Consider the following 10,757-nt stretch of genomic DNA (forward strand, 5'->3'; position numbering starts at 1 on the left):
GCCATCTGACGATGGTCGTGCTGACTACTAGTTCCGGCGCTAGTTACTGCTCCAGTTTTGCACCCGGCACAAACTCAGGCGGCACCGGGCCGTGGCTCGACCATGGGGAGGGTCAGACCGAGCCGACTGCCTGGGGCGCGGTTAGATCGGACGCCCTGCTGGGGAAGGGGACGGGAGTGAGGGGGAGTGGAGGAGGTGGTCACGTGGTCCGTCCAAGCTCGCAGACGACCTGACGTGTCCTGCGCCCAGCCATGTTCCGTGATCCAAAATGGCACGAGAGCTGTAGAATGTCTGGAGGAGACGCTTCGAAAGCGAACTTCAGCAGCACTAATTTACCATATTCTGTGGAGATAAATTAATATTATGTTAATGCAGAAAAAATTGTATGCCCAAGCTGTATAAGCTGTATCTTTTTAAAAGTTGTATATAGAATTATTTTAGGGACTTATAGGTTTCGTATACACAGTGAATTGTGTTACAATAAGCCGTTTCCCTGTTATGGTTACTAACTGAAGAGTTATCCTTTTTTTCTCACAGGGAATGACAATACAATAACAATATAACAATACGAATAAAACCAGACGTTTCGCACAAAAAAGTGCCTCCGTCAGTGGCAAGAAATGAGTAATTAGGCATACATGTTTTCTTTCGATAACATCGATGAAGTAGTTATCTTTATTTTTTAAAGATATATTTTCAGCAGTTTTTTAAGCACATCATGGAAGCTTATAAACATTTGTGTATTTTATCGGCAACCCGGCTGGCCAGACCGAGACGGTGCCGCATTTAGTTCTCATCGATGTTAAACCTATACACTTATTTTTCTCCACTGACGAAGGCACGTTGTTGTCCGAAACGTTTGGTTTTATTCGCATTGTTTTTTATATTGTCATTGTCCGTGAGAAAAACATACTCATATGGACTGGTCTCAGTTCATATAGAAATTGTTGCACATTCATCAACACAGATAAAATGAATATTAGCCCTCACCACACATATAAGTAGAGGTAAGTAGACCGCGCCCGCTGTTTTACACCAATAAATCGCGGCAAAGCGAAGGATTGCGACGATTCTTTGGTGCCCTGGAGTTAATCAATTTTACAACTTCCCGGAAAATTAAATAGCCCTTATCATTTTTGCATCTTGTCTGAGAATTTTAAATCCCTGAACCAAATTACCTTTAACCTGTGATTATTTTTCTCAAGATCATGTCAGGCCAGAATAGCAATTGAAAGTCAGCGCACATCTTCTGTGTGTTTCCATAGTCGTTTCGTGATTAGCAACGTGACAACATGTGAAATATACTATCTAATGTTTGTCTCATTAATTGTTGTGGGTGCCAAAGTCACGTGAAACTCAGGTTAAGGTCATTTACTTGAAATGATCTCGATTAACTTCCTTAAATTTACACCTTTTTACTGTGGTTTTTAGGAAGTGTTGGTTTGAAATTTAGCACCCATTTTAGCATTTGAAAACTAGGCATACTTAAGTATCAGTTATAGTGCCTATGCCTATGTTGCCAGGCTGTAAGTGCTGGTTAACATTATATATAGCCGTCAGAACGCCTAATGGGTGATCTGGCGTGACCCGTCCTACCCCAAATGCTTTGATACATCATCTTTGATCAAAGCAAGTGCAAATTCGGAGTCAGAAGCAAGCCAAGTCCTAGCAAACTTCACTTGTAGAAATTCTAGCAGGACCCAAATTTCCGTGCTTTTGGGTTATTAACCTGATCTGGGAGGTCAACCAGTGACCTAGGATCTCAGCATTGACCAGGACATACAAATAATTGGCTTTTTCTCGTCAGCGATGACCAGAACCCTCAAATCATCAGATTTCTCTCGTCACGAGCAGCACGCTCTTTTTTTATTTTCAGCGAAGCTCTGGCTCTTTTTATCAAGGGCCGAATGGCTGAGGGTTTCTACGCCCCTCCGCTACATGTAAGACGCTGAAAAGAAATGCCTAAATAGGTGAGGGTTAAATATCGATTGCTTTTTAAGTGCCGAAGCCCGAAACACTTTGATTTACTTCGATAGCAGTTTTTAAGACCAACGAGCTCGAATAATATAACTTCTTGAACAATGTAAGCAACACATAAAATGAATCGTGAGAGAAGCGGCTCAGGATTAATTGAACTATGAGACACTAAATAAAAAACGGCATAGATTAGAAACTGCACCTAACTTGCACTGGTTTTTAAACCTTTTCGTTGCAGACTGGTAGATTAAATTTTAGGATTGATTTCAGCTGATGCTCAAATGGAGCTATTCATTCGTTCATACATGCGACCATCCAATTCCATTCATAAAAGAAGCCAGTGACAAAATTGTTTATTTTAGATAAGTGTGAAATAAAAGCTCAATAAAAGTTTAATGATACGGCAAATTTGACAGCTTTTATAATGAACAGACAAATAACTCTAACGAATCAAGGTTGCGAGCCCCAAATAGGGGAGAGTGAGGTATAGATGAGCCAAGGGGCAAGTTTAGCCACCCCATGTTTCTCAGCTCCTCTGGCGCTGATTGACTTGAGCTTCCATGTGCCGTTCGCTTACGATGCTGTAGTCTTTCACGTGAGACGGCAACGTTCTCACGCTCAGCACCCGGTAACATGTGGTATCGCCCCTGATAACTAAGACATGTTTTGCCTTTAAAATGAGATGGTTGTTATCTGCGGTGCATGGTTATTTTCCTTAGCGGGTGTCATTAATCGAAAATGGCCACGGGTGGGGCAAGATGAGCCATTTTCACCTGGGGGAAGATGAGACGGATAAGCCATTGTTGTCTCCGCTGTCGAAAACCAAACTGAGCTGCGCTTGTATCTGCTGAATAAAAATGGTAGGAAATTGTTTTTCTTTGTTGATAACACAAGTTGTAAGTGATTTGCAGATTATCTGAAGGATAAAATGATTTCTTTCGTGATAGAAAACTTGACGAGTTATTGGAAGGCTTAAAACAGTCACTTTTTGATGGAGGAAAAAACTTTGCCATAAGTATGTATGTCATGGAGTAAATAAAAGAGCCCACTCTTCGCCGCGCCCGGGAAAAGAAGAGGTTCGCTTTTTCCTTCCATGCTCAACTTTCCCCACGACGTGTCTCAACTTACCCCGCCCATGGGGTAAGATGAGCAACGTGCAAGATGATTTTTGACGTAGCCTTTCAGTACAAAAATAAGCGGTATGAAACATTTCTGGCCACCATTACATGCGCGATGACCAGTCTGTCCGTCCAACTCGTAAACGCAGAAAAATGATCAGTAAGTTAGCCTGTAGCTTACGAAAAACAAAAGCGGCTCAACTTACCTCATTCTTCCCTACGTTACACAATTGAGGGCATTTTTTTTTAGGCCATCACAGTATTTGTCAACAATGGTTGTTTGGGGGGGCTGAGGAGGGTGGTTACTGGCTCATAAACTGCCCCCCCCCCCCAAATAAAAGAAAACGAAACCGATCATCCGCGAAAAGAACTATTGAGCTCGAACCAAGGTGACGAATCGATTTATAGGTATGCAGGATGACTAACGATGCCACTTTTTGACTTCTTGTGTCAAATAAATTCCATCATCTGGATAGCACGTCAACATGCTATTTGACATTTTACAACAAACGTATACTATTTGGCGCGACTAGCCTCATAAACGTTCTGAAACTAAAACCGTTTCTTCGCAATTAACTTGGACCACGTTATCCCAGCTTATGCACGACAAAAATAAAATAATGCTTCAGGATCACTGGCCTGAATTCGAGTGCTTAAAGTTTACTCAAAACCGGTGTGGCTGAGGCACTCTTCGCTACACCTCGTGACGGCCACCATTGTGTTTCATTTTTCGGTAAGCTATAAGTTAATAAGGAAAGGATTGGTGAGTGGGTTGAAAATAATGCTTCAGGATCACTGGCCTGAATTCGAGTGCTTAAAGTTTACTCAAAACCGGTGTGGCTGAGGCACTCTTCGCTACACCTCGTGACGGCCACCATTGTGTTTCATTTTTCGGTAAGCTATAAGTTAATAAGGAAAGGATTGGTGAGTGGGTTGAAAATAGCCCCCCTCCACCCCCCCTCCTTCTTCTGGAAACATAAGTAATCGAAAGATCTGGCGATGGTTTATCCACCTCCTCTGCCGCCGCGCTGCGAGGCCTCGATTCGTTCGGTATGTGGCTTCCTGAGCGGTCCTCCCCGGAGGCAAGGTGAAAGGTCATGGCCTGTATCAGAAATTTATACGTTGCTGAATATGTTTTATAGTTCTTCCAAGGCCTTGCACACCGTTTTATTATATCGGATAAACATTGCACTTTCTTGTCAATCAATACATTTAAAGAAAACTTGATCATAGTCTTATACTGCGGGAATTGTAGTTCTGCTTACGGTTGCCTCTTTATGATACGGGCCACCACCACCTCCACTGCGCTGGAGCTCAGGCGTTCTACCCCTCCCCGCTACGGACCGGCCCTCGGGCTAGGTGTGTTAGTACTGAGCGCAAACCTGTAGTAGTCACGTGACTTTCATTCATGTAGCGGGAACGGAAGCTATAGGCGATACCAAGGACGGGCTCTGGGGAGGCAGCCGGCGCGGAAAAATAGCACGATTGTAGTTTTGGAAGAATATCTGTTGCGGTAAGAGGAATTATACAAAACATACGTGCTAGGAGCAAACATGTGTTATTCCTCCATACTTTGCGCTACATTTCCTTTCTCCAATGGCCAGCACTTAGCAAATAATAGCGCAATTCTAAATTGGTAATATATGTGTACAGTAGCAACTGCGGGTCCCTGTACCCCCGGGCACCAAGGGGGGTCATGACCCATGTGGCCCCCCTTGGATCTGCCACTGGTACATATTATATTGATTTGTAATGGCGTTATGGCTTATGCAATATGCAATTGCAGGCACTTGGTATCCCTCACTTATCCCTCATTGGGGGCTCTGGCGGGCTCCTGAGGGCCCACGTCTATCTCCGGGAGCCCTAGACAGGCTCCTTTGGGTCCTTTCAGTCCACTATAGCATAAGAGGTCTCCATGCGAGTCCTATACATCTGAGGACGTACCCTGACGTCTGAGGTACTCAACTGCAGCTCCAATGGTCTCTTACACTGGCGGATCCATGGAGGGGGCATTTAGGGCCATGCCCCCTTCCCAGAGGCCTAAAGTGACCCGTTTGCCCCCTCCCCCAAGCGATAATGAAGCACAGTTCAATCAGTGCCTGGCCCAGGAGCCGAGTTAGACCACCTCCCGTTTTACCATCTCCCGGCCCGCAAAGGGACCCAAGCACTGACTCGAAGCGGGTTAACTGGTCGACAAAAGCAATAGTAAGTGTTTACAAAGTAATATAAAGGCATGGGTCGGGTGGGCTACCATTTATATATTTTTATTTTTGGTTAAAAAAAAATATTCATAATGTCAGGGCTGTGACGAAAAATAAGTGGCCTAAATCCGATGAGAAAACAGGATTTGGGGGTACCCTAGGTTTGGCTCCTGCATGAGTTGGCCCCCCCCCCCCAAAAACGCAAGTCTGGATCCGCCAGTGCGCGTAAGTATTTATTTCATGGCGCAGGAAATTACTTTTTCATAAACAGGTATATACGCATCTCGTAGGTATATGCATGAATTACATACGATGTGATTCTAATGGCAGTGGGCACCTTAAATATGCGATTCAAATATTATCATAAATACGCTGCGTTACGTTCAATAACTCGGTATACCGAGTGCCCATGATACTGGCCCGCCGTGCATTTGTGTACTGCGGGTTGCCTATATGCTTTCTAGACACGTTTGTCACAATGAAACGCGTTAGCGCCGGCCGCCGGATACACAGCTCGCCACTCGTCTCGTCAGTATTCAGAATTAGCAAGCAGACCTGGTGATTAAGAATCAGTTTGTGCTGAGAATTATGAGCTCTTCTCAAAAGCAGGAGAGGTAAGCGATGGAATACAAGTTAGGTATGCTTTCCTTTTGCCAAATGGGGACGAGTAATATGCACTGAAAATGGAAACACTGATAAAGAAACATTTATTATAAGACAAATGCACTTACCACGGGATGGAAACAATGTGACCACATCTTCCTACCAACAATGGGATCAGGTTTGTAACGTTCGGATCGAACGGTGATGCATTGATCACAAGTAGGTATATTTTCATTCCTATTTTCAATTGTTCTCTGTACCATTAAATGTCGTTGAACGTGAACCTATAGGCATATTTCGGTACTCCTAGTCCTCTCCCGACGACGCTAGCACGGCAGTGGAGTTCGGTCGGTACTCCAGCCAGTGGATCGCCTCCAGACCACACTCATAACCCAGGAAGATGACGGCGTTCACCACAAACGCTCGCGCCGCCAGCAGCGTGCCGCCGGCGAACAGGGCTCGCGGCCCGTCCCGGAGGACTGTGAGCCGCGCGCAGTGCACCACGCCGCGGTACAGCGGCCGCGCCGGGTCGTCCGCCTGCAGCTTGCTCTTGATCACGTCCAACGGCAAGATAGAGAGCCAGGCGGCGGTGCCGGCCAGCCCTCCGGCCAGCAGGGCGGCGCCGCGCCGCGACACCGCCGCGCGCCGGCGCAGCTCCCAGCTGGCCCGCTCGTACAGCGTGATGTAGAGGCCGAACGAGGCCACGTCTCGGCCGGCCATGGCGCCCAGACCGTGGTACCAGCCGCGCACACCGCGCCGCCGGTACAGCTCGGCCAGACAGCCGAGCGGACCGCGCGCCGCGGTCGTGTAGTGCGCGCGCCAGCCGGCGCCCTCAGTGCGCGTCTGCAGCTGAATCTTCACCAGGTCCACGGGCGTGGCGACCACCAGCTGCGCCACGCCGCCCACGCAGCCGGCCACGAACAGCCGACCCGTGTCGGGCGGCCTGTCGGCGGAGCCGCCGCCCGCCGGGCCGCCCAGCGCCCAGTCCAGGCCTCGCAGTGCGCCCGAGTACGCGCCGAAGTAGATGGCGTTCAGCAGGCCGTTAGTGACCAGGGGAAACGCCATGCCTTTGTAGAGGCCGCGCGTGCCCTCGTGTTTCAGTGTGGTGCGCAGGGTGGCCAGAGGAGAGCCGCCGAGCGTCTGCTGGCGGACCTTGATGGTGTCGGCGGGGTGGCCCACCAGGATACCGGCCATGCCGCCCACACTGCCGGCCGCCAGCTCGTGCCACACAGAGGTCATTGCAGTGACTGGAGTCAGAGGGAGATCGCAGGCAGAGCGGTGGAGGGTCACCTGTCTGGGTCGCCAGTCTGGGTCACCAGTCTGGGTCACCAGTCTGGGTAGCTAGCCTTGGTCACCAACAGATTCAGGCAATTGGTGGGTCTTCGTTAACGGTCCTTTCTGTTCAGGGTAGCAGGGTCACAAACCGTTCATTAATTAAGGAAGTCCGCTGGATGGACAGAGCAAAACCAAGAGAACACTCGAGCACCGACGGACACACCTTCACCTCAGCTCAGATCAGCTCAGGCCGTTTCGGTAGAGCTCACTTCAGTTCACCTCAGTTTCTCGAGTCTGTCTATGTAGCCAGCCACACCACAGTCGTCCGATGTCCTCTCCGTCGTGAAGGTCGTATCCCCACCGGGAGGAGCGGTGGTCAGAAGCACTCTACTCCAGGAGCGTTGATCCGACTGTCACCTCCCGCTGTTACACAACTAAACAGGGCAGTTCGGGCCGAGTTCACAGCGCGCTGTCCTGGTCACATAGCCTTTATAAAACGCCTGGCTGGTATAAACAATCCAGACGGGAAATGTATGCCATCCAGTGGACGTCCTGACGTCCTCTGACTTTATCACCAGGCGCTGTCATAAATTATATAACAAGCCGACACAATACGGCATACCTATCCGTTGATCGGTACCCTTATCCATCAATACGCGACATTGTTGCTTTTATAGATTCTATTGCAACTGTTGTAATGTTGCCAAAGCGTGTTGTCAGTGTCCAAGTGTGAGGAAGCAGTGGGGAGAAGCTTCTTAGACGGAATATTATCAATCCGCGAAGGGAATGATCAATTCAGCAACAGGACCATCCATCTCGGGGGATCTCAGCAGCGCGCGAGCCACTCAGCTCGGGATCCGCGGATACTGCAGGCAGACCGTCGCGACTGGTGCGGTGCATGGATGGGTGACATGTTCTGCACCGAGGCAGCTAGCGCAGAGCGTTTGGGCAATAACAGCGAAACAAGCAGGGTTGTATACGACTCAATCAATAGCAATCAATTCAATCACGACAAATTTGGGAAACCAATCAAATCAATCAAGTCAGAGCAGTTTTCGGGAATTGATTCAATCGACTCAAACGCGACAATGAAAGGAATCAATCAACTCAATCAAACGACTCAAACCAAGATATGCATTAGGTTTTTTGCCCCACCAACTTGGAAAAGTGTCCATAGCAGTCTAGTGTACCTACCTACCTACCTACCTACCTACAGAAGAAACATAAAAATATTGTCATTTAAAATTATAAATTACCATGCCATTCAAAGTTTCTATGTCATAAGGAAGGATGCCTAGTGATGGACAGGTGGATCATGATATTGAGGTTCAATGGGTATAGAATTGGAGCAGAAGTTTCATTTAATGGGTGCAAAATAACCCAGTAGTTGACTCGCCCCTTAACCCAAATCACCACCTTTCACCTAAAAGTTGTCAATTTAATTTTGGCCATATTCCAGCTAAGTCATCAGGCCATCTACCTCATGTAAAGCCCCTGTCTGTCTCTTATGTGAGTTATGCGGAGCTCTTCTGAAATGAATCCTGAACATAATGAACCTAGCTAGGTTTCATGCCACACTGACACCATATGAAAGTGTTGAAAATGTGCTACAAATTTGACAACTTCATTAGGTATGCTTTATGAAGACAGCAGGAAAGCAGGTAGGTACCTACTTACCTGCCTAGATGTGTCCACTGGCTACCAACAGTACCAACGAAGGTAGATAGGTAAGTACCTGTGAGGTAGGTCAATCATTCCTTCCTTTCCTTATGAATATAGCCTGTGATAAATCTGGTACATTTATGAAACAAAGTTGATAAATTGCAAGATCATAGTGAAGGAAAATTAAAACGCGAAAACGGCACGGTGAGACTGCGTTTTTTGCCAATAAGTATGCTAAGCTTTTATAAATCCTTATTCTACGTCTTTTGATTTTTTGGTAAGATGACGTCATTGATTATCATGTAGTATGGTAGCTCATCATAAAATAAATCGGTTGTACAACACCAATTTCGTTTTGATTATTATATCATTTGAAATAAAACCACTATTAATAATATTCGGTAACATATTTTAAGGAAAATGAAATATATTTAATATGTCATGCTTTCTGCTTAGGCTCTCAGGAGAAAAGGATCAACAAACGTTCTGCTGCAAATTAAACAATGCAGCAAATTAGCTATTAATTAGGCCCGTAAACGTAATTAGCGAGACGAAAACGGCGCTTTTGTTTCAGCTATTTTTGTAGGGGTTTCAGATATTTATAGAGTTCAGTGGGTTGTTTCTGAGGAGATGTGGAGGTGTGAATTGTTAGCCCGCGCCCCACTGGGGGGGCTATTTATAGCCCCCCCCTCCCGTTTTTCTGCAATAACTTCCAAACCGCTTGACGTATCGACGCCAAACTTTCAGTACCTTTGGCTGCATCAATTTGACACCTTGTGTCAAAATTTGAACTTCGTACCTACCATAGGTCAGCCGGAAATGACGTCAGAGTGACGTCATGTTCGGCCGATTTCGACGCAAAACATTGAACCACGGCAATCGCTTCCAAGAGCTCAGTTTTTAAGCTAGATCCAATTTCTTTGCATGAGAGGACTCAGAATAGACTGCGCTATCAAACTGCTATCTCGGATTTTCGAATCTTTAAAAAAATTCGGAAATTTTATATAATAAAACTCAAAATTTATATTTTTACATTTTTTTCAATTTTTTTTTTACTTTTCGAAAAAACCGGAATATATGTGATAGAACGCATTATTATGACTAACTCTAGCAAGTTTTAGCTAAATATCTTCAAAAATGGCCAAGTTATACGCATTATTGCAAAAAATTAACAATTATTAATTTTTCAAATCAATTTTTCAGCATGAATTTGACATCGTACGCCAATATAAATAGCACCATCGTGCTCCTGAGCCCAAACTGCATCCAATAGACACCTTTTGTGTTGAAAAATTTTAACTTCAAAATTTGACCTTTTTTGACCTGAAAGTGACCTGACCTGAGCTAAATTTGACTCAAAATGACCTCGAATGTCACAGACGACATCAAATTCGAAATCTCTGACCTAAATGGACCATAAAACATGTGTCACGTGACCGACGGATGATATAATATTTTCGTGACCTGTGATGACCTGACCTTGACCTGAAAATCAAAGTACAAGTTTGGTACCCTCAGAGTATCTAGAGCATCTGTTCACGAGTGTGTGAACCAAAAATGAGCCTGATCTGACATGTAAGACGGCGGCCAGAGCCCAAAACGTGAAGAAGCCAAAATGCTAATAATTTTTACTTTGACCTGACCTGTGACGTCATCGGTGACCTCGAGGTCAATGAAATTAGGTTTTGTTCGACAGTTTTTCCGGGGCTATCAGACACCGTTTGAATTTTGACGATCGGCCCAGTAGTTTCGGAGTTAGGAGGGGGGGCTATGAATAGCCTCCCCCCCCCCAGTAGGGCGTGTTATACGCAGACCCCAGTGGGGCGCGGGTTAATTAATCACACTTTATTAGTATATAGGGCCTTGCACTTTATCATCTGGATTAAAAAAAAACGTTTCCTGCTGAGTGCAGAAAGGTAGG

The 10,757-nt window shown here is 46.0% G+C and overlaps 1 protein-coding gene across 1 annotated transcript; it reads right to left on the minus strand.

Annotated features, from left to right (window-relative positions):
- Nucleotides 1-5,986: 5,986 nt before the first annotated feature.
- On the minus strand, nucleotides 5,987-8,126 carry LOC122368455 (solute carrier family 25 member 45-like). The gene has a single exon (XM_043342392.1). It carries the CDS (start codon nucleotides 7,136-7,138, stop codon nucleotides 6,206-6,208), a length of 933 nt encoding a protein of 310 aa, XP_043198327.1. The 5' UTR covers nucleotides 7,139-8,126; the 3' UTR covers nucleotides 5,987-6,205.
- Between the last annotated feature and the right edge of the window lie 2,631 nt (nucleotides 8,127-10,757).

This window comes from Amphibalanus amphitrite, unplaced genomic scaffold, assembly GCF_019059575.1.
Source record: "Amphibalanus amphitrite isolate SeventyFive unplaced genomic scaffold, NRLGWU_Aamphi_draft 000948F_arrow, whole genome shotgun sequence".
NCBI lineage: Eukaryota > Metazoa > Arthropoda > Thecostraca > Balanomorpha > Balanidae > Amphibalanus > Amphibalanus amphitrite.